Consider the following 26,437-nt stretch of genomic DNA (forward strand, 5'->3'; position numbering starts at 1 on the left):
CCGGATTTTCTATTTCTAGCGCAAGTGATGTTTCTTCCCTCTTCCTTTGTGCTGTGGCTGACCCCGTTATTCAACAGCTGCTTGTTGATAAAGATTTCATGAAAATATCCAGACACTGGATTCAAATGCTTTTATAAATATAATAATGACCTTGGTGTGCAAACGATAGTCTGTGCTTGCCACTGGAGTTCACCATAGTGTTTCTTACTGAGTTCTCTCTCTCTCTCTGTGATTTGTTACATAGCATTTTCAAATATGTTGCCACACAGGGAAAACTTGTAATCAAAAGTAAAAGGCGTCCCTTGTTCAGCCCTGTAAGTGTTTATGAGCTATAAAAGGGTGCCTCAGGGGGAGAAAAAAAACCCATGGAATTTTTCTTTTTATTGAGAGTCTGAAGCTATTATAACAAATAAGCATTACTTCATTACTGGCTTCTTAGGAGACAGTGTGCTTAAAGAAAAGTATATAGTGTGATATTATGTTTTATCAAATTGCTTAGCCTTTGAGCAAGTAAACAGATGACTTGAACGCCTGTCTTTGAATGTTCTGACAAGCACACAAATGCTCCAGTGTGTAATACTGGACCCACTGGAGAATTCTTGAACTAATGTGGGTTGGGTGGTTTTTTGTTTTTTAATTTCCATTGAGTTACCATAATATTTGGACACAGAACAAGATTCTGTACGGGTGGTGTATGTAAGTTAGATTGATCTCCGTGGGCTGAATTTCATTCTTCTTTACTGGGCTGAGTTATATGTCCTGGTATGCAGGCTCCCAGAGGATAGATGAAAAAATGTGCTGTGAATAATTTAGTAGCTCAGCTTATCCTGTACTTCTGTTATTTTTAGTATGGTTTAAGGGAAAAGATACATCAGAACGTAAAGGAGAAATCCCATCTTGTTTTCCTACTAGTAAGCATCACTTTTGAAGCTACAGCATTTTCACTTTGATCAAGAGAACTTGATATATGATGTATCATGTTTAGGGAAGATACTAGTTTCAGATGTAGGATCTAACCATGATAACTTTTTTTTTCTCTTGCCACAGAGAACGTACATATTTACCTTCCTATTGAGTTCTCGGTTATTTATGCATCCATATGAGCTAATGGCCAAAGTTTGCCACTTGTGTGTTGAGCACCAGAGACTAAGTGATCCTAATAGTGATAAGGTAATGATATATTTTGACTTTGCTTTTTTTCCTCTTAGGTTTTGTAGCTTTATGGCTTAAATCTTGTGAAGTTGGTCTCCTGAAGTAAGCATCGCTTCTCCCTGGGCTGAGGAGTATCATGGCTATGCAAAGGGAATGGGGAATGATATAAAGAACAAATATAAATCTAGTGCCATGGAAGATCCCTAGGTCCTTCCTGAAGTTGGTAGCACTTGACATTGACTTGGGAGAGAGGACTAGAGCTTCTTTAGCCTCAAAGACTTTGCACTAGAAATTTATCAGTAACATTGTTTGTAATTATTTATTTGATAGATATCACTGAATTCAGTTTGCTTTTCCTCCCTAGAATCAGATAAGAAAAATTGCACCGAAAATTCTTCAACTCCTGACAGAATGGACAGAAACATTTCCTTATGATTTTCGGGATGAAAGAATGATGAGAAACTTAAAAGATCTGGCTCACCGAATAGCCAGTGGCGAGGAGGTTGGTAACGTGAATTGAATACAGTCATTCGGATTTCCAGGCAGGGTCTTGGTTGGGAAGTGGTGCGGACTTGTACATTGGCATCTGCACTGCTTCCTCTGGGTTTCTGCCTTTGGGCAAGTCCTCTCCACAGAGTACTGGTCTGTTTGGTGTGCCAAACAGAGCTGATTAGACAATCCCACTTCAAAGGAGTGTGATCTAAAATTTTATGTGATTAATTTGGGGGTATGTTCTTGTCAGTTCATGCAGAGGATTCATGTTGCAAGTAAGTGTGTTTTCATGTTGTTTTATTTATACCTTTCTTCCTTCCAAAAAGGTTTGATCTAGCAAGTTAGATAACAGATACCACAGTAGGAGATATAAATGCTAATACATGCAAAATAACATTTACATATTAACACATAATAAGTAATATATTAATAAATCAGAAATAGTTTGTATCATGGAAAGGAGAAAACAAATAGTCTAATATCAGACTCAAGAACTAGTTGAGTAGGACACGATTGTTGTATTTCACTGTAAGCTCTAGGTAAAAGGAAAACACAGTTGGTTGTATAATTTTCGCTATCAGAGGAGAAAAACCGTACAAATTCTTCAAAGAATTAAATGAAATTTTAAAAAAATGTCCTGCAAGGACTTGGTGAATATGATCATGGAAACTGTTCTGTATAGTGTTTACAACAAATACTCCATGGTAAAAAACTGCAGCCATTAGATTAATATATAAATTAGCAAAGGTAATTCTTTAGGAGTAGAAAAGACAGAGAAAAAAGAATTCAAGTCTTGTGCCCGGAAGTTGATTCAAGGCTAGCATCTAGACTAGGTGGAGATGGAAAGTAAGTCTGTTAGATAATCTTTTGTAAATATCACGTTCCTCAATTGAGCCTTTGATAAGCACTAACTAGCTATGACAAATTCAAGGTTATCCTCTTTGAAGCAAGCCTGGAGGATTGGTATTCTGTGTTGAGGCTTGTTAGGCAAGGAGGCCTTTGTAGTTTCCGTGTTGCTGGCGTGCTCCAGGGAACACATTACTTAGGCCCAGATACAACATTCAAAAAAGATAGATGAAGCACTTGGCAAAGCCAATGGTATCTTGTTTCATTTGTCTTAAAATGCATTTTCCCATTATGGATACCCTAACTGGAGAAATCATTCTTTCAGTGATGTGCCGTCAAGATCCTATAACAAGACACCCTATCTGTTCTGTCTGCTTCTGGTGAATACATTTTAATACTGTTTCCCCAAACTTAAAAAAATCAGACAAATTTTTCTAAGATTAACGCTTGAAAAATGTGCACTTGCTTCTCACATTATGTTCTCATGAAAGTGGAATTAATCCTTTTACAGTTCCCCTATGACTTTGTCGAGCTATGGGTTGGGAAGAGTCCCTGGAGAAGAAAATGGCAACCCACTCTAGTGTTCTTGCCTGGAGAATTCCATGTACAGAGGAGCATAGTGGGGTAGCAAAGAGTCGGACCCGAGGGAGCACATAGCACATATGACTTTGTATTGAACACTGGTGCTCAGAACAGCCGTAACTTCTGCAAGGCTGAATTTAGTGGTTCCCTGGGTCCTTTTGCAAATTCTGACACTTCTAATCATTTTGCTAGTTTGTGTGTAACAGGTTCTAGCAAGATAGGAATTGATATGTTCATCACTCATAAAGGCAAAAGTTAGGCATCACTGTTTTTTAGTAAGTCTTTTCTTAGAGGGCAAAGCTGCTATGCTGCTTGGCAGAAGCAGGGCTGGCTCAGTGACCTAAGTTTATGACAAGCTGCTCAAAAGATTAGTGGCATCATAAGGACTTTTTCTTGTGTGAAGGCTAAGTGCTGAGTCAGGCAGTGCTTCATTTCAGTTAAGTTGTATTTAGATACTTAACTTGATGTGGCAGTCAGCTTCCTTTTTCTCTATCACCTTTCTAAAAGGTAGAAATGATGCCTTATTTTTTCCAAAGGAATACCTTAAAAATCTTTTTCAAATACAGTGTCAAATGGATGGCTTTTTGTCCTTCTTGTCATGGAAGTTCATGAAGGGGATCGCTGCTATCTGTATTGGCCAGACTGGGTCCGATCTCTTTTTAACAGGATCAAGCCATTCAAAAATTGGATTGAACCAAGCAAAGGAGCCAAACAGCCTTGTGCCTGGGCTTCTTCTCCACCCTCCTGTGTTCATAATAACTCCTTGATAAACCTTGACATCTTCAGAGAGTTATAAGTGTGAAAAGAGGTGATGAGAAGATAAGCCAAGTGTAACCAAGGAGTTGGTTGATTCACCTAGGGCTTGAGTGGAGAGATGTCACCTGCCATGATTCGATTGGGTTTTACAGTGATAATGCTATTCCTTCAGCCACTTCTAGCCAGTATTCAGAAATGGGTCCATGATTTGGCAGCTGGTTGATTTGAATGCTTTGGCAAGTTCTCTAAATTCTCTGCTGCTCCTTCATTTCTATCAATCCTAGAGGCAACCCCTGTAGTAATGTCGTAAAGTTTCATGATTGATGCTCTTTTCCTCGGTTCTATGCTTGGCAGGCCACTTACCTGTCTTGTGCTGAAGTGCCTTTCCTTGGAGAGATCGTCCCCCACCACCCAGCCACGGTCACTCCCTGTTGTTGGCTCTCACCACCAATTTCTTCATAGCACTCTGTGATTAGTAACTACTTTCTTTATGACTTTTGTTCCCCCCTCTAGACTCCATGCTATGCCCCTTCTGCTCACATAGCACCTTAACTCCTAGCCCAGTACCTGGCATTTAATGGGCACTCAGGAGTGTTTGAATGGATGAATGAATGAATGAATGAGTTAACAAACTAATCAATTACTGGAATAGGAAAAAATATTTCCCTCCACTGGAAAAAGGATCTCCCTTCTTGAGAAGGAGTGTGAGCTTGGGTTGGGACTTGTTGCATCTTGCCTGGGACTTTTTTTTTTTGGCAGTCAGTGGATCCAGGTGTGCTCTCTATGTAATTTAGTTGAGTTCTGAATCTGCTAGAACAGTTCTGCATAATATGACCTCATATGTTTCCCGCCTCGGGATTTGCCCAAAATGAACAGGTTTATTAGGACTTGGCTGCAAGGAACCTGAAACGAAACTGATGATTGAATTACGTGACAAATGACTATTGTGGGTAGAATGCAATTTTCTCTTCCTTAAGGGGCTGGTCTTTATTCTATCTATATTTGCCAGGTAATTACTGACACTGGCATTTGAAGTTATAAAAAAGATTAAGTACATATTTAGCAATCCATGATTCAGGAAGGAAGCATGCTTAATGACACCAAGCTTTGGTTTCTCAAATGGAGTCAAGTGGGAGCAACAAGCTTTTTAAAGAGGTCACACACACACATATCACACATACATATTTCTCTCTGTCTCTCATACACACACACACACACACACACACACACACACCTGCGTGTGCATGCGTACACGCACTTGTTCTTTGTTATTTGAATGGCTTTTCTCCTATACCCTATTGCATACATGTTCTCCTCATATTTTGCTGCTTTTTGCTCACTAGCTGAATCCTCCACTGTACATTCCTCTGCCTCTTCCCTAAAAAAACACTTTTTAAGTGTAGAATAAGAATCTTTCACCAGATATACTTTGCTGTGTATCAGAATCACCTGGGGAGCATTTATTATGACATTTGGGACCAAAGGCTGCAGAAACCATTTGAAGTTGGTGGATTTTTATGTAACTTAAGATTATGAAAGTAGAAGAAGCAAGGGAAAAAGGGATGAAGGGATTTTTATTTTATTTTTATTTATTTTCATTGAGGTACAGTTGACATATAACCTTGTATTAGTTTTAAGTATGCAACATAATGATTCATTCCTTATGTACATGGCAAAATGATCACCATGGTGAGTCTAGTTAACAACTGTCACCTTTCATAGTTACAAAATTTTTATCTTGTGATAACTTTTAAGATCTCTTAGCAACTTTCAAATATGCAATGCAGTATTATTAGCTGTAATCACCATCCTTCCTGTACATTACATCTCCATGACTTATTTTATAACTAGAAGTTTCTACCTTTTGACCCTCTCTTACCCATTTTGCTCACCCCCCCAGTGAAGGATTTAAAACAGCCCTCAATTCGGCCTGAAGTGCTTTGAATTCTGAAGAAAGTGGCATTTTCTTTGAGTGGCAAGCATATTATCAAATAGATAGCATCTTCTAAACTGATAACTTTAGTGCTGTGTGGAAGATAGGTTCTTTGAAGGCTCAGTTTTTTAAACACTTGGGTATTTCATTAGTGACTTTAGGATGATCTGTGAATGTAGAAGGGGGAAAGGTCATCTAATGAACCAGTTTAAAGAACTCAGTGGAATATATACGAGACAGAAAAAGAGAAAGAAGGTTGTGTGTGCTTTTTCACCTTGACTGTATGAGAATTGCTCATTCCCTCCTGTTTGTAATTTTCCTCCATTTAAGTATGAAAACATCTGTTCTTTTAAAATTTTATAATATGCTCTGGTAGAACAAACTACCACAGTTGAAAAAAAAAGATGCTTCTTAGACTTGTAGGTAAGATGCTATTTGATTTTCAGGTAATTAATCTCAGAAAATATTATTGTGGTACTTTTTGAAAAGGAGCTGATAAGTTAGTAAAGCATGGATATAGGGGTTTCATCTAGAAATTCACTGGGACTGTCCTCCTTTGGAGCTTTAACCTAGGGACCACACTAGCAATGAATTAGCCTATGTGCCTTTCTCTGATACCAGTGTCACAATTTACTTAGATGGCTAAGTGTTTGGCAATTTCTGGCTGGAAAAGGAAAAATAAAAGAACACCCCTAACTTACATCATGATAACTGCCCCCTAGGGATTGATTATGGAGTTATTTTTTGGACTTAATAACTATTTTAAAAGTCAAGAGGTTAACATTTATCTATAATACATGCATTGCTTTTAATACTAATTTATCTTAAGTGCGTGGCTGTAGCATGATGTAGTCACAAACCAGGCAGCAGCTGGTAGTAGCATTACGAGGAGAATTGCCATGTGAAAGAATTTGATTGTAAACATTAGCGCTGATTCATGAGTGCAAAAGAAACAGACATGAGCCAGATGGAGGTCAGATACCAAAAAGGAATATCCAATGCTTCTTTTGGTGGGAACTCACGTTATATGTGGAAGGTGGTTAGGGGCTGAGTAGGAAGTGATGGTGTATTCCTGTCAAATAGTTGTTTGTACTTAGACGAATGAGATTGGGAATGGTAGAAGTAGAAAAATCAAGAAGGTGGGCCTAAAGAAAAAGAATTAGGAAAAGGATGCTCTGACTTGAGACCTGTGCATCTTCACCTCCCAGAAGACCAGTAGGTTCCTATTTCAGTCTAGAGAGCATTAGTTGTTTGTGGTTCCTATTATATGGAATTCCCTCAATCGCTCATCTAAAAATATCATTGTAGTAGTTTCATGGCCCAACTTGAGTCGCACTCTCAAGAGCTGCCCAAGAAAAGAACTAAATTTTGCAGGTCTGAAAAGACACCATATGTATATGTGTCTTTTAAATTGTTCGAGCAAAGCTGAATCCCCTAACTGCCCTCCACCAAGGTGGCTGTCCAGCATCAAAGTAAAAGCATCGAGTATAGAGTCTCTGAGTTTGTAGCGCGGATGCACAGGGAGAGCGAGGAGGTCATCCTTTGCTTGTTTCCTGGCAGACATATCGGAAGAATGTCCAGCAGATGATCCAGTGTCTGATCCGCAAGCTGGCCGCGCTCAGCCAGTATGAGGAAGTGCTGGCCAAAATCAGTTCCACATCGACGGATCGACTCACAGTTCTCAAGACCAAGCCACAGTCCATCCAAAGGGACATCATCACTGTCTGCAGTGACCCTTACACGTTGGCCCAGCAGCTGACTCACATAGAGCTGGTGAGGCCGTTGTCATCCTTGGCCTTTATAACCCAGACTTGGTTTGCTGTGGTAACCGGATAGCATGTTTATTAGCAGTAATGTCAAGGGACAGGTGAAAATAATCCAAATGGGAGCTGATCTATGAAATAGCTGCAGCGTGTTTTGTTTAGATATTTGCATATGACTGTTTCTGATATTCTGAGAATTCACTTTAAATAAATACTAAGCAAGAGCAAAGAGTTTATTGACCTTCCTCATGTTCCCGCTCTAATGAATTTTTCCATAACTCGCTCAGCCTTTTACTTTCTAGTATACATTGACCCAAGCCAAAAACTGTCTCTTCTCAGATCTTATTGATGATGACAGTTTTAAGGGTTAGAGGCTCATTTTACAAGCTGCCTGTTAAAAATGAGGATGGTGTCAGAAATTAATAGACAGAATGGAAAGACCATTTCTTCTCCTTTTCTTCAGTACTGTTGACCTGCTGGGTTTGTGTTTCAGGAGAGGCTCAATTACATTGGCCCAGAAGAATTTGTTCAGGCCTTTGTGCAGAAGGACCCTTTGGACAATGACAAGGTAATGGGTCTACCCAGATGTTAGCCCCGAAATTGGAAATAGAATTCTTTAGTTCATGATCATGGTTATGAGAGACAGAAATTGGAACAATTTTGTTTTAGGTTTTAAAGATCAGGAAGTTGTTTTTTTTTTTAATTCATGTGACTCTCTTTATTGCGATATTTATTTTATTTATTTTATTATATTGTTTTATTGTGGTAATCTGGAGCCAAACCCACAATATCTCTGAAGTATGCCTGCACTTTGTGCACGAGGCTTTTTTTTTTTTTGGATCATCATACACAGCATGTGGGATCTTAGTTCCTCAACCAGGGATCGAACCTGTGTCCCCTGCAGTGGAAACACGGAGTCTTAATCTTAACTACTAGACCACCAGGAAAGTCCCTCAGAAAGATTTTTTTTCCAGCCATGTCTGATTCATTGCATTTTTATTCTTGAGTCTGGTCTCCAAGTGCTGTAACAGTATTCTTACCCTATCACCAACTTTTATCTTCTGTTTCTCCTTATTGGGAAATTTAATAAGCAAGTAGATGCAGGCATATGTGGTGATGAAGGTAGGAGATAAAGGGTAATGTTTTTAGCAGATTAAGTCAGAAAGAAAATACGAGAGGATGCTCTGCTCATGATTCAACAGTAGCAGGGGCGGTAAAGACAGGATGCACATCCAGTGTGCTAAGGACGGGTCTTTACTGCTCTGCCTCTTGTTTTAAGGTGAATCCCTCATGACAGGTTTATTGCCTGAGTGCAGCCTATATGGTCAGAAACCGACGGTAGGCATAGCTGTAAGATCGGTGTACACACACATAAGAAACTTTTCCTCTCGTTACCTCCAGAAGTATTAGGCAAAGACTGTATCACCCACTAATGAAAGCTCCTCTTTCAGAGTAGGGGCAGCAGCTGTTTTCCGGCCTTAGAATAGTTTCGCTCAGTACAGGAAGTGAAGATCAGGTTTTGTAATAGAGGCTAGTGGACTTTTTTGTTTGCCTCATTTGGAAGGAAGGAAAGAGGGGTGTAATTAACCTGCTTGAGCTTGGCCTTGAACTCTGAGATGAGCTTAACTTCTTTTTGCTTTTGAACCATGTGTCACTCTCCAAAAACCAGGATGGTGTAAACTTCCGCTTTACCTACCTTGGAAGATACTAGTTTCTTGCCACACAGTGTTCTAAACTCGTCTCCTAGACTTACCTTAAGAGAAAATTTTCTAGACCTCTGCACTGTCAGCTTCTCCATGCTATGTGAGTAGCAGTAGGTATTCACACCCCTATTAGTCGGTCAAGATTGTTTTAGAATGCAGCCAAGACATACATATATATAATTTTTTGTAATGGTGCTTCTGAGAACCATTCTCACCCAGAGTAATTTAGTTTCCTGGAAGAGAAGGCACTGTCATGAATGCAGCAGAATAGGTTTTTAGATCTTCAGGTTTTCACAGGACTATACTAAGAGACTGATATTTCTGTATTGAGAGTCATGGGCTTCCCAGGTGGCACTAGTGGTAAAGAACCCACCTGCCCATGCAGGAGATCTAAGACACACATGTTCAATCCCTGGATCAGGAAGATCCCCTGGAGGAGGGCCTGGAAACCCACTCCAGTGTTCTTGCCTGGGAAATTCTGTGGGCAGAGGAGCCTGGCGGGCTACAGTGCATGAGGGCCACAAAGAGTCAGACAGGACTGAAGCGACATAGCACACACACTCGCAGGAGAGTCAAGACTGTTGGTGGTTTGTTCTCCTTTTCTCCTCCCTACTGTCCCCACATCCTCAAAAGTCTTCCTAATTTGTAAAGTGAGAAGAAAGGCCCATATCTGACAAAAACAAGAGCTGCATACACCCTTTTTTCCTCCAACTCATCTGCTCATTTAACTTTCTCAATAGAGTTGCTACAGTGAACGGAAGAAAACACGGAACTTAGAAGCCTACGTGGAATGGTTTAATCGCCTCAGCTACTTGGTTGCTACAGAAATCTGCATGGTGAGAAAATGAATTTCTCTTCCAGCCCTCTATCTTACTTTTTCATGCTTCCTTTATATTTTTTGGGCCTACATGTTGGACAACTGCTCTCTTTTCTCTCGTTCTGTACAGCCTGTAAAGAAGAAGCATCGAGCAAGGATGATTGAGTATTTCATTGACGTGGCTCGGGAGTGTTTTAACATTGGCAACTTTAATTCCCTGATGGCAATAATCTGTGAGTGTTTTCTGAGAGATACATGTCCTTTGTATAGATTCTGTGAAATGGACCCACTAAGAATTAGCAAATAGTACAGTTTTGTTCATGGAAACTGTACTCATTAATCCAGACTTGTTTCAGAATGACCAGAAAGCTTCAAATATAAAAACTGATACAAATATATTTAATATTTTATAAGTATATAAGAATTCATGGAATATGTTTAGTTAGTTAATCTTCATCTGAATATTTATCTATTTGCCTAAATTAAGGATTTTAGAAAGTGTTGAAGCAGCTTGTGTATCAAGCATTACAGAAACATATGATCTGAGAGTAACTCAAATGATTCCACTGGTAAGACAAGAGGGAGGCCTGAGAAACGGGAACATTTTCTGACTACTCATGTTCCTAGTACTTGTCATCTGCTGACCTTATTAGCCTCATGAGGATTTTTAGTGCCAGTGACTAATTCATTCTATAAACATAGGGCGTGGGGGTAACACTATGTCTTGATTTTTTCAAGTTTACACCTGTTTTCTTGCTATGATTATTGATAATGACTCATTTAAAAATATCCTGATTTATATGATAAATGATATGGCTATCTTACACATTATAAGTACTCAGTAAATATATGAATCTTTACCTGGCTCTTTAGAATCAGTGTCAGTTTGAAGCCAGAGAATCCACTGAATTTAATTCAATAATTTTAATTTTAATAGCTCCCCTTACGAATCCCTTTTTCCCTTAAAAAAAAAAAAATCTTTTTTCCCCCTCATCTTCCCCATAAAAATAACTGGTGAATCTTCCGCTTTTTATCTGGCTTACTGCACAAAAAATAGTGAACAGAAAGGTCATCTAAATCAGGAACTTGAAAGGCCCACAGTCTAGGTAATAGAAGATTACCTAATTTCCCTCTTGTACTGTTAAGAAAATGTCAGGGCAATTTATATCACAGGAGAAAGTATTTGTAATACATCTAGCTGAAAACTTGTATTCAAACTCTATAAAAGACCCTACAGAGCAACGCTATGTAGACAAATAACCCAATGGAAACAAGGGAAAAATACACGAACAATTCATAAAAGAAGATATACTGATGGACAGACAGTATATGAAAAGCTTTACGTCATTAGTCATCAGAGAAATACAAATTAAAATTAGAATCACAGTGAAATACATTTCACACACTGGAGTGACTGAAATTAAGAAGACTGGTTGAACCAAATATTGTGAGGATTATGGACCACGTAGAATTCTCAGACCTGGGTGGGGTTGTGAAATGGGACCACTACTTTGGAAAATCATTTGGTAGGTTTTTTGTTTTTTTTTAAATAAAGCTAACCTCATTTCACTTAGTAATGAACACTTTTTCAGAATGTACCTTAGAATGACTTCTCTGATCTCTCTGTTTCCACTTTCTTTTTCTTGCCTTCTATTGTAATCGGAAGCTGGCATGAACATGAGCCCCGTCTCTCGACTGAAGAAAACTTGGGCCAAAGTGAAGACTGCCAAGTTCGATGTTCTTGAGGTATGTGAAGTGGATCTCTTGCTGTTAAGAAATATTTTGCCCCGGAATTATTTGGACTTTTTGAACCCAGCATTTAAAGTATGAGCTCATAAACTTTATGCAGGTGAGAAGTGTGTAATTAATATTCTCCTCTGTTTTGTCTACAGCATCAAATGGACCCTTCGAGCAATTTCTATAATTATCGAACAGCTCTTCGTGGGGCAGCACAAAGGTCTTTAACTGCTCATAGCAGCAGAGAGAAGGTATGTGTTTAAACAAGTTTTATTCATGGCATAGTTGCCACGTGTTGCACTGAAATGCACTGTGTGTGCGTGCGTGCTAAGTCACTTCAGTTGTGTCTGACTCTGCAAGCCTATGGACTATAGCCCGCCATGCTCCTCTGTCCATGGGGATTCTCCAGGTGAGACTATTGGAGTGGGTTGCCATCCCCTCCTCCAAGGGATCTTTTCCACCCAGAGACTGAACCCGTGTCTCCTGCAGCTCCTGCCTTGCAGGCAGATTCTTTACCACTGAGCTACCGGAGAAGCCCCAAAATGCACTGTACTCAGCTGCTTTTACCTGTTTAGATCTAAGAAAGAAAGTTCATATGCTGTAGACATGTTTATCACTTGCCACATAGGGAGGGGGGATGCTAAAGAAGAAAGAAAGGGGAAGGTAACTTGGTAGAGAGCTTTGCAAATGTTATTATTGCATTATTTAAATGATTATTTTGTAATGTGCAATAGCTGTATTTCAAACAATAAATTAAGTCCTATGTTAAGATGACTAATGGCATTAGAGAGTAATTTGATTTAATGGAATACGGACATTTAAGCTCTGCACAAGGTAGCTGACTTAATGTAATCTTTTAAAGAATTAGCTTACCTCCCATGGTTAAGTCATTTATTTTCAGAAAGTAGGTTAGTTGCTGTAGCATTAGGCCTGCTGTTACTAATTGGGTACGTGGGTGGCGGAAAAAGTGCCAGGATGATGTCTGAGAAATGAATGGTCTTCACTCTACCTGCCCTGCCCTTAAACAGTTTCACACTGTCCTGGATCAGCCATGCTCCTGACTCGGAAGGGCCTTTACCCACATTTCATACATGGGAAGCAGAAGTCATTTTGACATTAGGAGATCATGTTATTTGAGAAGTAAACGCTTGGTTACAGTAAATGGGCTGATGAAGGTTGCTTGGTGAAAACTATTTTCTGCTTAGGTTCTACCCATCTTTTAACTTGAACTGCATGCTCCAACAAATCAAAGAAAATGAGAATACAAAATTTTAGGCCCTCTTGGTCACTCACCCTCAAAAGCTTCAGCCTCCATGATCTAAAATGAAAACAAATGCAAAAAGAAACCCCACCTTTTAAGCACACTAAATTGCTTCTCACCAAAATCTAAAATATCGGTTCTGATCATGTTTGAGAGCTATTGTAAATGCATTAATTTTTTAAATAAGGAAGCAAGGTTGGAGTGGCGATGAAGCAGAGATGACTATCTCAATTTAGCCCAAGGGAGTATATAAGCTTTTATTTTTATTGTTATTTTTTTTAATGTTTATTTATTTGGCTGCTCCAGGTCTTAGTTGTGGCATGTGGTATCTAGTTCTCTGATCAGGGATCAAACCTAGGTCCCCTGCATTGGGAGTGTGGAGTCTCAATCACTGGACCACCAGAGAAGTCCCTGTATGAACATTTAAGTACTACTTTTCCACATCTCAGTACTTCCGTGACTAGGTTGAGAAAAATCTAATCAGAAGCTTTTTAAGCTTCAGAAAATGAGCATACTCGTGGGAGGATACCAGTACCCCGAAGGTGCAAGGCTTTCTCTGCAGAACTTCTGTGAGTTTGAGGGGTCTCTGTCCTAGAGAGAAAGCGGCTGTAGAATCATCTTAGTCGGGAACCGCATGCACGTGTGCATGCCTACTCAGTCGCTCGGTCGTGTCCGACTCACGGCGACCCCATGGACTGTAGCCCACCAGGCTCCCCTGTCCATGGGATATTCCAGGCAAGAATATTGGGGTGGGTTGTCAGTTCCTCCTCCAGGGGTTCTTCCCAACTCAGGGATCGAACCCGAGTCTCCTGCGATGGAGGGCAGGTTCTTTACCACTAAGCCACCTGGGAAGCCCCTAGTCTGGAGCTGCAGCACTGGCCAGCCCCCCAACCACAATCTCAGTGAATGCTATACTTGTGGGACTCTGATAGCTTTTTCCAGAAAAACAGTATTTACCCTTTCTGTCATCGAATAAATTCTGTTGACTTTAATTTCATTTTTTTCTTAAACCATTTCTGTCTGAGCACATGGATCGTATTCTCCAGTTCATAAAACAAATGGTATCTCCACCAATTTTTTAAAAATATGACATTTTTCATTCACAGTTGTCCTCCAAGTCTATGAATGAAAGCATTTGGGGGATAAGAGCCATCTTTGATTCCAGAGAATTGGGATCCTTTTTTTCTTTTTTTTTTTTTTTTTTAATAAATTTATTTATTTTAGTTGGGGGCTAATTACTTTACAATATTGTAATAGTTTTTGCCATACATTGACATGAATCAGCCATGGGTTTACATGTGTTCCCCTTCCTGGACCCCCCACCCACCTCCCTCCCCATCCCATCCCTTTGGGTCATCCCATTGCCCCGGCCCTGAGCCCTTGTCTCATGCATCGAACATGGAATGGTGTTCTGTTTCACATATGATAATATACATGTTTCAATGCTATTCTCCCAGAACGTCCCACCCTCACCTTCTCCCTCAGAGTCCATAAAATTGTTCTATGCATCTGTGTCTCTTATTCTGTCTCGCATATAGGGTTATCGTTACCATCTTTCAAATTCCATATATATGCATTAGTATACTGTATTGTTGTTTTTCTTTCTGGCTTACTTCACTCTGTATAATGGGCTCCAGTTTCATCCATCTCAGTAGAACCGATTCAAATGTATTTTTTTTTAATGGCTGAGTAATATTCCATTGTGTATATGTACCACAGCTTCCTTATCCATTTGTCTGCTGATGGACATCTAGGTTGCTTCCATGTCCTGGCTATTGTTTTTTTTTTTTTTTGTCCTGGCTATTGTAAACAGTGCTGCGATGAACATTGGGGTACACGTGTCTCTTTCAATTCTGGTTTCCTCGGTGTATATCCTTTTTTTGACGTGAGGGTAAACTCTTTACCTCTGAGTTACTGCCTGTTTTAAAGTTTTCCTGGCAACATGACTAGAGTAATACAATCTTTGATATTCTTTGAATTACGTTTATGTGGCCAATGTGGTTTCTCTCTAGGAACCACATCATAGAACAAATTAAATCTATCTGTCACATAGGGGCTGTTAAATGATCCTTAAAGAGCTGTTTTTCCTGTGAGTCCTTGTGTCTCCTGGTTTTTAACCACTCCTCACGTGAGTGTATGGTTTTAAATACTTTCACCATCCCATTTCTGATCGTGGGAACTTATTCCTTCTCATCACCATTCATTTCTAGGTGTGGAACTGATAACTCCTTTAAGGTGTAGCTGCCAAGTTACTGAATTTAGAATATTATGAAAGGGAATTAGGAAACATTACTACTTGAGAAGTTTTCCCACTAAAGCCTTCATTGAAAGACCTCTCAGAAACCAAATTCTTGTTCCTGTTAGTAGCCTGTATGTCTACCTTGGCTCTGGAAATCCTTGTAGTCTCCTGATTTTTACTGTGGTGGATTTGCGTAGGGGCTGCCGATCTGAAGGGAACCATCCATGAGGAAATGAGAAGGTGAAGGAGCTTGTGAGACTGCTCTGTCTGGCACATGGGCGTCAGGAACAGAGCAGGAATAATAAGGGAGACTATTTCTGTTGCTGCATCTTGGAAAAGCAGTTCTGACAATCAATAGTGGGTCAGTCCAGCAATTCCACTTTTGGGTATTTATCCAAGTATATCAAAAACACTGTATAATTCGGAAAGATATATGTACCCCATGTTCATTGCAGCATCATTTACAAAGCCAAGATATGAAAACAATCTTGTCCACCGATGGATGAAGAAATTGTAATTTATTTGTGTATATATATATATATCTATATATATACACACACACATACATATATATAATATATGCATACAAATATATACATATTGCAATTTATTCATTATATATGTAATGGAATATTATTCAGCTATTAAAATGAATGAGGTCTTGCCATTTGTGGTAACATGGGTAAAAGTGGAAGACATTAAGTGAAATAAATCAGATTGAGAAAGACAAGTACTATATGATCTCTCTTATATGTGAGATCTAAATGTATATATATATGTGTGTGTATATATATATATATATTTTTTTTTTTTAGTTTTAAGACAAGCTTATAGATACAGAGAACAGACTGTTGGTTGCCAGAGACATGAGGTAGGGAATGGGGGAAATAGGTGAATTGTTCTTCATTTTTTTCTGGTTTAAGTGAATTTTATTTTTTAAAAAAGACTGGATTATATGGCACACACCATGAATGCAAAACTCACATATATTTTATATAGCCTCTGCCACCCTGCTAGAGGCATGTGATAAGAACTTCTGAAGAGTTTAAATATCCTTGTGAGACAGTGAGTGATCAGTACCATATGTAGGTCCACCTTAATTATAATTCAGTCCTCATTTTCCTGATGATGATCCATCTGCAGTATTTGTCCCCCTGTATGGGACCCATGGGTTTTGGGGGGATGCTTAATTGAGGTCAAACTTTGTATTATTTAATTTAATCCTTGCCACAACTCAGTGAGGCACTGTTTCCATTTTAAAGTGAAGAAACTAGGCTTTCTTAGTATGTTAGCCTTATACTGGGGGTTGGCAAACTTTTTCTCTTAGGGACCAGATCATAAATATTTTAGGCTTTGTAAATCGTACAGTTTCTGTTGCAACTACTGAGCTCAGACACAGTGGCACAAAAGCAGACATAGGTGATATGCAGGTGAGTGGATGAACATGCCTGTTTCCCACTAGAGCTGTCTGGACACTGGAATTTTAACTTCGTGCTCATGAAATATTATTCTTTTGCTATTTCCCCAGCCATTAAAAAATGTAAAATGCATGACCTCTAGGCCATTCCAAAACAGGTGGTGAGATGGGCTGGCCTGTGGGCCACAGTTGGCAGACTCCTGGCTTATATGGCCAGTCAAGTGTGGAGCCAGATTTTAAACTGAGACCTGCCAGAGGCAAAGCCCAACACCTTGCAGGCACAGGTGGTCTTGCAAAGAAGTGAGGTGCAGGAGTGCTTTTACCCTTGTTGTGATGGCTGTTTAGTTCTAAAACAGTAGAAAAAATAGCCAGTAATATCATGAGAAGGTTATGAAGGGACCTTCACGAATTCAGTTTAGAGACTTCCAGACAGTAGCAAATAATTCAGGGCTTCCCTGTTGGTCCAGAGGTTAAGAATCCGCCTTGCAGTGCAAGGGACACAGCTTTGATCCCTGGCCCAGAAGGATCCCACATGCCTCAGGTCCAGCTGAGCCCATGAGCCACAACTACTGAGGCCTGCTCGCCTAGAGTCCATGGTCCACAACAAGAGAAGCCACTACCATGAGAAGCCCACACACCGCAGCTAGAGAATAGCCCCTACTCACTGACTAGAGAAAACCCGTGCAGCCACAAACACCGAGTGCAGCCAAAAGAGTAAAATAAATAAAAATTTTTTTTTGAAAAAGTACATTCAAAAGTGCTGTCACGAAATCAGCAAAACAAAAAAATAATCAAAGCCTATCTTTTTAAAATGACTTTAGGGGAAAATCTGAATTTCTCTCTAGAAGTGAAAATGCATGCTAATATTCTTGTGTATGAGCCAAAACATACGTTTTCCAGACCTCCCCTTCATCTAGTATAGATGTACCACGTGAGTCATAAGCTTAGGGAAACTTCAAAAACCTGCTCTTGGGTAAACAGCATAGGCTGTTTGCAACATTGTTTGTACTGTCGCAAATTTAGAATCTTCAAAAGCATGTGAGCATTTGAGAGAAAGTAGAAGTTACAAAGGGGAAGAACAGAGAGTCTTATTCTTTGTTCTTTCTGGATTTAGCACGAATTAAGATACTGTCTCAGAGATTATAATTTTAGGTTAATTTGTTAAATACCACTCTATCACACCAAAGATGTGAGGCAGGAAAGGCTTACTAAAGAAGGCTCATTGTTTTTTAAACAACTACTAATTTACACATTCATATTCCCCCCTCACCTGGGCCTCCCTCACAAAATATTGTGCAAGGTATTATACTACTTTGGTGCTTTCCCAAGAGAGCAGGTATTTACTTGTTCTGATATACAAGGCCAGATTTGCTCAATAGGAAGTTTGTAGCAACTATTACTCAAAACTCCCAGTTCTCATGTTATCTTGAGCTTTGTCTTCAAGAGAAGGGGCTTCCCAGGTGGCTCAGTGTTAAAGAATCACCTGTCAATGCAGGTGACTCAGGAGACACAGGTTCCATCCCTGCACCAGGAAGATCCCCTGAAGGAGGAAATGGCAACCCACTCCAGTATTCTTGCCTGGAAAATTCCATGGACAGAGGAGCCTGGCAGGTTACAGTCCATGGGGTCACAAAGAGTCAGACACGACCGAGTGACTGAGCATATATACGGTTCTTTGAGGGAACAGAAAATGTTCCTCTAAAAAACTAAAAAATCATTTAAAATGTAGATGTGTAAATGATAGAAACAGTACAGATCCTCACAGACAGTTGGGTCACGTATTTTAAAATCTTAGTACCTGTGGGACTTTCCTGGTGGTCCAGTGGCTGACACTCTGCACTTCCAATGCAAGGGGCTCAGGTTCAAGTCCTGGTCAGGGAACTAGATCCCATAGGCTGCAACTAAAGATTCTGAATGCTGCAACTAAGACCCAGCACAGCCAAATAAACATTTTTTTTAACAAATCTTTGTACCTGCAGTGGCAGGTATTCTATTAATATTTGGTTCTAATTGAATGAAATGTAAGAGTCCTTTAGATCTTGTCCCTTTGATTGTAGCTAGAACTTTCAGATTTTACTATACGCTATTATGTTGAGAAAAATAAGGAAAACAACAAGCTTAAGCCATCCACCTCCCAGTGCCGCTCATCCTGGCTTCGTTTTGGTTATTAACAACATTCGCATGTTCAGAAAAGTTATGTAAGGAAGGAAATGGCTGTTCTGGGAGGTCAACAAAACACTGCACCCATCCTAATTAATGGTAGCCTACTATGGGAGATGGTGAGGGACGGGGAGGCCTGGCGTGCTGCAATCCATGGGCTTGCAGAGAGTTTGACACGACTGAGCGACTTAATAACTACTATGTAATCCCTTCATTAATGTCTTGTATTGTTTATGAGAGACTAAATGTTTATTTGCCCAAAACAAACCAGAATCTTTTTGTTTTCTCTAGATTGTGATACCATTCTTCAGTCTGTTAATCAAAGATATTTATTTCCTCAATGAGGGCTGTGCCAACCGCCTTCCCAACGGCCATGTCAACTTTGAGGTAAGGGTAGGCTGCAAAAAATCTGAGTGCAGAGGACGAGCCTCTCCACCAAGTGCAGAGAGGCCAGGCCATCTGAGCTTGATTCTGAAGTTCTCAAACCAAGTTTTCTGTTTCCTTGCTAATCTGTGAGAAGATAACAGTGCTGAGTAGAATAAATTAGCTACACCATTATTATTCTTATCCAGAGGTATTTGAATAACTTTTCACCACTACCTAAAAATATCAATAGCTGATTTTTCTTAAATTAAGAAAATGATGTAGTTCAGAAGATTAGAAGCCAGAAGAGAACATTAAATGGAGTGGTTTCATCCAAGCTCCTGATTTTTGACAACTGCCTTTCAATTCAACTTTCATTTGTTTCTTTCGTAGAAATTTTGGGAATTGGCCAAACAAGTGAGTGAATTCATGACGTGGAAACAAGTGGAGTGTCCATTTGAGAGGGACCGGAAGATCTTACAGTATCTGCTCACAGTACCAGTCTTCAGTGAAGATGGTACGTAGCCTGTTAAGCTGTGACCGCTAACACGATCTGTAGACCCTACAATCAGGAAATCAGTGTATTAAGTGCTTGGTGTCTAGTTCCTTATGTAGTATGAAGCCTGTCTTCTGACCTGTTCTATCTTGAGTTTTCTGTTGCACAAAAAACTGTATGATTTATCCCTAAAATATTTGAGTCAGGCACTCACTCACTATTCACCCACAAATAGTACATTTCTGTGTTTAAACAAATTTTTATAATATTAGATCTGCAGAGCTTCAGGGCACATGGACAGTTACTGAGGGATTTTTTTCCCCTTGTTCAGGCTTGCTTTAAGGGAGAAAAAAGGTGTTTCATGACATGTTGATATTCAAGATAAACTTGAAAAACAGAGCAGTTGCTACCTGCTGCTATTTGTAAAAAATAAACCATGGAAAGTCTTAACCTGTTAAAACATTAGGGACTTTGAGGCAGAAACAGTGATTATGTACCAAAAAAAACTGACCGGATATTTAAAGTTTGTAAAAACCTTGGGGATTGATTATATTCCTCTATTATAGCCTAATATTATACAAATCAATTGCACTATTAACTATTTCTCATGGTAGATTGATAGTGTTTATGATAATGACTAAAGAACATTTTGAATTAATAAGATCTATTCCAGAGGGGGCTTGATTGTTATTAACCTCTGAAAACAGGATTAATACCAAGCTTTTAAATCTTCAGAAATCCTTTTGACTTAAAACGAAAAACATTAGAAGAGCGAATAATTGACCTGAAAAAACTAATTTTTTACCTGCTAAAAGGTCTTTTAAAAAGCTAACAGGGGTCTAGGAGTCTTTTTAAAAGCCCTGGTGGTCCAGTGGCTAAGACTCTGCACTCCCAGTGCAGGGGGCCTGGCTGCGATCCCTGGTCAGGGAACTGGATCTCTCTTGCCTCAGTGAAGATTGAAGATCCCGTGTGCCACAGCTAGGACCCAGTGCAGCCAAATAAATAAATAAATCCAGCAGAAAAGGCTCCCCATCCCATTCCCCTTTTTGTAAAGAGTATAAATGTGAGTGTATATTCTAGTCCTGTGGCTTGCCTTTATAAGCTTTTTTTTTTTTGCCTCAAAAATTGTCTTAGTTATGGGCTTCCCTGGTGGCTCCGTGGTAAAGAATCTGCCTGCCAATGCAGGAGATACAGGTTCAATCCCTGGTCCAGGAAGATCCCACATGCTGTGGAGCAACTAAGCCCGTGCTCCACAACTATTGAGCCTGTGCTCTAGAGCCTGGGAACCGCAACTACTAAGTCCACGTGCTGCAGCTACTGAAGCCTGAGCATCCTAGAGCCTGTGCTCTGCAACAAGAGAAGCCACCACAATGAAAAGCCCTCTCACTGCTACAGAGAGTTGCCCCCAATTGCTGCAGCTAGAGAAAAAGCCCACCCAGGCCAGCCAAAAAATAAATAAATAAATATATGTATATTTATATATATATAAAGAAGCTTTAAAAAAATAGAAAAAAATAGAACCTGGGAGAAATGCTGTGGGCATGTCAGACTTTGCATGTCTTTCACACGTATCCCTTTAACTAATAATAATAATAAATTGTCTTAGTTAACCAAGTGCTTTTTTGGTCTAGAGGCCCCTGGCAAAGTGGTGTTCTGTGTTTTTAAAGCTTCCCAATTGTAATTTGATGTTTTAAAGAATGTGCTTTGCTGTAGAATTTGGCTGAGGTTGAATGGGGAATGAGTGGAGGTGGGTAATGTATCAGAAGAAGGCTTCAGCATTCATGCATTCTTCCTTTTGGTTGATTGTAGCTCTCTACTTGGCTTCCTATGAAAGTGAAGGACCTGAAAATCATATAGAGAAAGACAGATGGAAGTCCTTAAGGTGAGTCTCATTACTTCTCATTGCTGTACAAATCTAAACATGTTGGCCTTAAGTGAAAAAAGCCATGTGCTTGCTGTAGAAAGTCCCTGCCTGCGTGTTGCAAGCCCTCTCTGTAGCTTATCTCTTGTTTACTGAATCTTTGTGGCTTGAAATCTTCATTGCCATCCTTCAGTTTTATTGCTTTTTTTTTTTTAATACTGGCAGATACACAGTGACTCTGTGCTTCTTTTTCCCTCCCAGTATTTTATGGGATGAGGAACTGAAATTTCCCCATGGTGTGTTAAAAAGGCCTCTGACACATTTTCTTCATCTAAAAGATAAGAATTGTTCTAACACTAAAATTTTATTTGACCTGAGATAAAAAAGACCAGTTGGTTCAGTAAATCTGAGAGTGTCACTTATTGCCTAGATCTTGGTCCCCTCTTTGGTTTGAGAGAGAGTTAGGACTTGAAACGTAATCCACAATCTTTTCAAATTTAAACATTTTGTTATTCTATTAGTATTTTTGAACAAAATTAGGATAGATAAGTTTGTCTTTTAACCACTTGAGATGCTTTAATGGGCGAAAGTGGCCCAGGATATAGAATTACGATAACCAAAATTGCTGTTTGTGTATTTCTACTGAGAGACTCTGGGAGCGTGTGCCTTTTGGTACCAGGTTGACAGGCCCATTTTCTCTTCTTTCCAGAGTCATTTGAGAGCCTTTGTTAAACTCGATCAGGGCTAGGTTTTATGAACCAGGGTATCTAGGATATATTTGCTTTTGTGTGGTTTTGTTTCAAAGGAAAATTTAGGCCTTCTTTGAACCTGTTATAGAGGAGAGATAAGGTACAGAGGCATTGGAATTATTATCGTTAGAATAAATCATGGTGATAGGCAAAGGACTGGAGCTGTTTCTTCATTGCCCTTCTGCTCTGTGAGCCCTTAGGGTGAGCACTAGCTCTTCCCTCGTATCTGCCACGGCCTTGGACATGCTCCTGTGCTGTTGAGCAATGACATTGAGGGTATTGCAGGTGTTGGGCAAGGCAGAGCACCCCCAAGGAGGATAACAAAGAAGTATGCGATGGTTCTTTGCAAAACCACACACGCTAAGTGGATACTAAGGCTCATTAAAAGCGGAGACATCACTTTGCCAACAAAGGTCCGTATAGTCAAAGCTCTGGTTTTTCCAGTAGTCCTGTATGGATGTGAGAGCCGGACCATAAAGAAGGCTGAGTGCTGAAGAATTGATGCTTTTGAATTGTGGTGCTGGAGAAGACTCTTGAGAGTCCCTTGGACTGCAAGGAGATCAAACCAGTCAATCCTAAAGGAAACCAGTCCTGAATATTCATTGGAAGGACTGATGCTGAAGCTGAAGCACCAGTACTTTGTCCACCTGATGTGAAGAGCTGACTCATTGGAAAAGACCCTGATGCTGGGAAAGATTGAGGGCAGGGAGGAGACGGGGGTGACAGAGAATGAGATAGTTGGATAGCATCACTCAATAGACTTGAGTTTGAGCAAATTCCAGGAGATAGTGAAGGACAGGGGAGCCTAACACACTGCAGTCCGTGGGGTCTTAAAGGGTTGGACACTATTTAGCAACTGAACAACAACAAGAAATTCTCAAATGATGTACCTACCTGAGAATGTGTACACAGTAGTTTTGCAGGCTGTAGGATATTTTTACATAGAGGCTTCTTCTGCTGGTCCAGGAGCCACTTATTCAAACACTTGGGTTCAGCAGAGGCGATAACAAATACACCTGTGAGGGAAGAAACCTTTCCTGTTGCTTGCTACTTAAATGCTTTCAGTGAGCACTGAATGAACACACTCAGGTTTACTAAGTAATTAGGCAGTATGAATCTAAAAGCTTTTTACAATTCAAAGCCTTTTTTTGTACACATATTAATATAAAACCACTCAAGATACAGATTTACCTGTAAACAAAGTTTTGGCTGTCTCCACTAACATCAGTATATTTATATTTAATTTAAGTGACTAGCAGTTCTCCCAGAAAGTCTGAAAGACTTCAGTGCTTGATATTTTTCTGTCCTGTTTTTAAAATTTATTTTAAAATTATTTTTTATTATAGTTGATTTACAACATTGTGTTAGTTTCTGGTATATAGCAAAGTGATTCAATTTTATATATGTACACACACATACACACACACACACACACACATATATATATACTTTTTCAGATTTTTTTATAGGTTATTACAAAATATTGAGTATAGGTCTTTGTTGTTTATTTTATATATACTAGTGTGTATATGTTGGCTTCCCCCGTGACTCAGAGGTAAAGAATCTGCCTGCAATGCAAGTGATGCGAGTTTGATCCCTGGGTCAGGAAGATCACCTGGAGAAGGAAATGGCAACCCACTTCAGTATTCTTGCCTGGAGAATCCCATGGACAGAGGAGCTTGATGAGCTACAGTCCAGAGGGTCACAGAGTCAGACATACTGAGGCGACTTAGCACACACGTATCTCATTAAAGCTGGAAAAAAGTCAGAAGTTAATTATTAATATAGAATTTCTATCTTACCCTATATACTTTTATTACTTTAGAGATGTGGAGAAATTCCCAGACTTGAGTATAGCAAATCCCAGTGGATTAGCGACTTAGCATGCATGGACAGTGGGTATATGTTACTCTAAAATTTCTAATTTATCCCTCCGCCCGCTTTCCCCTTTGGCAATCCTGCTTTGTTTGTGAGTCCGTTTCTGTTTTGTCCATCAGTTCGTTTGCATCATTTTTTTAGATTCCTCATACACATAATATCACATGATATTTGTCTGACTTACTGTAAACTATTTAAAATCGAGCTTCAAACACGGGAAAGATAAAACTAGTGTTGGGTGAGGATTTTCATCCTCCTTCAGATCATCTGCCGCCTTGCTTCTGATCGTGTCTTCTTCACTCCTCAGATCCAGCCTCCTGGGCAGAGTTTAACACATGGGCTGCTGGTTGCTGCTGTTGCTGCCGCCGCCACTGTATCACATAGATCATCGAGGGGCTGGCCTTTATGTTTGGGCATCTTGTGCTACAAAAAAATCATGAAGTCCCTGCAAGCACGCTCCCTCAAGAGCAGATGGGGACCTTGCTCCCCGCAGCTGACAGATTGACTCAGATTCTGTGAGACTGAAATGTTCACTGAGGACACTTGAGAAAGAATCCTCTAAGGGTCCCAGCTCTGCAATGATTCATCTCCTGGAATTTCCATGTGAATCACAGCTCTGCACCTGGATGGAGCTCTCTTTTGTGTGTGTGTATGTGTTTGTTTTTGTTTTTTTTTTAATTTGGTTCAACATTTGCTGCTAATGGGACTTGCCCAGCTGAGGGCTGGCTCTTAGGAAGCCCATGTTTCTTTGTTAACTTAAAAGAAAAAGGGAGAGAAGGGAGGGGAAGCAAGCCTTCCTTTTAGATCCCAAACTGAAGCTCAGTGGTGTTGCCCCAGAGGGATCAGGCTGGCTGGAAGCCAACCTTGGACTTAGGTTCCCTGAGCTTGGGCTGTCTTGTGAATTCCCCTCTTCCCTCTTCCTACAAGGTTTTGAGTTGGCTGCTGGTTAGCAAACTCCTTTTTACCCATATAAGTTATTTAATATAATAATGAAGCTCAACACTGTGGTAGGAAAATAGCCACTAGAAAAAAAAAAGGCAGAGTTTGTCATTGGACTGCGTAATGTTCTAGAAGGACTGTCTGTTTTCTTTGCCCTTCTGAGCTGTTTACAACTGACCACTGTGTTCTATGGATCTATTTTTTAGTAGTTTTTTTGTTACTTAGTTTTCCATGATGTGTATAATTTTTTCCTCTTGTAAATTTAAATTATCTGACTGTAAGGGTCTTGGGGAAAAAAAAGCCCATGGTCTAATTACAATTTAATTTTTTAACAGTCTGTTATTTTTCATTACCTTTTGGAATCTGTTGGCAACTGAACATGTGAACAGAAAGCAAATTGGTAAAGTTACCCCCTGCCCCCTACCCACTAGAGCAGTGAACAAAACAAATGAAAAACATCTTGCTGTTAACTCAAGAGGTCAATCTAACTGTGAAATAGTTCACCTTGTTAAACATCTAAACAAATCTGTAGTTGCTCTGCAAACAGCCATTATATTTATTTACTCTAGGAGAATCTGTAGAGTAGTAAACTGTGCTAATGAAAAAAAAAAAGAAGACATCATGTTCAAAACAGAGATGTATTTGAAAACTTAATGACGTGTTTTCAAAAAACAGAGCATGTCTGTATACTGCACGCCATCTCAGCAGACCGAAAATGTCTCTAAGCTGTCCCTTTACAACCATCAATATATTTGACACTCTGCGGCCTGGAGTTGTGATGCCTTTCTTTTCTTTAATGGATGGAATTGATGGGGAGGTGGAGGCGGTGGGGGACTGTAGACTCAGTCATTCGACTCAAGTGACTGGCTGGAAATGTGTCTTGTCCTTGGGGAAGTGGCCTTTAGAAGTATGTGTGCGGGTCCTGACTTTCTTGAACCCAGTCTCGAAAACATGAAAGTGGTAGTAGCTCAGTTGTGTCCCACTTTTTGCGAACCCATGGACTGTAGCCCACCAGGCTCCTCTGTCCGTGGGATTCTCCAGGCAGGAATATTGGAGTGGATAGCCATTCCCTTCTCCAGGGGATCTTCCCAACCCAGGGATCAAACCTGGGTCTCTTGCACTGCAGATAGATTCTTTACTGCTGAGCCATCATTTAATAAGCATCACTTGCCAGACACTTCTGAATGTTTGGCATGGATCATCATCTCCACGCTTATAGGTGTGGAAACAGGGGCATCAATAATGATAATGATTTGTTCAAGGCCATGTAGCTAATAAGAGATGCAAAGACTT

At 39.8% G+C, this 26,437-nt stretch overlaps 1 protein-coding gene across 4 annotated transcripts in view; it reads left to right on the plus strand.

The window, feature by feature from the left end:
• RASGEF1B (RasGEF domain family member 1B) overlaps positions 1–25,916 on the plus strand; it is a 39,092-nt gene extending 13,176 nt beyond the window's left edge. Inside the window, exons 3-15 of one of the 4 annotated variants that reach the window (XM_081583772.1) lie at positions 1,048–1,170; positions 1,517–1,654; positions 1,982–1,984; positions 7,322–7,534; positions 8,018–8,092; positions 9,968–10,063; positions 10,175–10,277; positions 11,711–11,790; positions 11,937–12,032; positions 19,150–19,245; positions 19,615–19,738; positions 21,527–21,599; positions 24,513–25,916. In XM_081583772.1, coding sequence (XP_081439898.1) covers positions 1,048–1,170; positions 1,517–1,654; positions 1,982–1,984; positions 7,322–7,534; positions 8,018–8,092; positions 9,968–10,063; positions 10,175–10,277; positions 11,711–11,790; positions 11,937–12,032; positions 19,150–19,245; positions 19,615–19,738; positions 21,527–21,599; positions 24,513–24,537 — 1,245 coding nt within the window. In that variant the 3' untranslated portion in view covers positions 24,538–25,916. Of the gene's footprint in view, positions 1–1,047; positions 1,171–1,516; positions 1,664–1,981; positions 1,985–7,321; positions 7,535–8,017; positions 8,093–9,967; positions 10,064–10,174; positions 10,278–11,710; positions 11,791–11,936; positions 12,033–19,149; positions 19,246–19,614; positions 19,739–21,526; positions 21,600–24,512 lie in introns of all 4 variants that reach the window. The other 3 variants (XM_081583752.1, XM_081583762.1, XM_081583775.1) reach the window with 3 other exon arrangements.
• The last annotated feature ends 521 nt before the right edge of the window (positions 25,917–26,437 follow it).

The sequence above is a fragment of the Giraffa tippelskirchi genome, chromosome 1, assembly GCF_054371585.1.
Source record: "Giraffa tippelskirchi isolate mGirTip1 chromosome 1, T2T-mGirTip1v1.2.pri, whole genome shotgun sequence".
Classification (NCBI taxonomy): domain Eukaryota; kingdom Metazoa; phylum Chordata; class Mammalia; order Artiodactyla; family Giraffidae; genus Giraffa; species Giraffa tippelskirchi.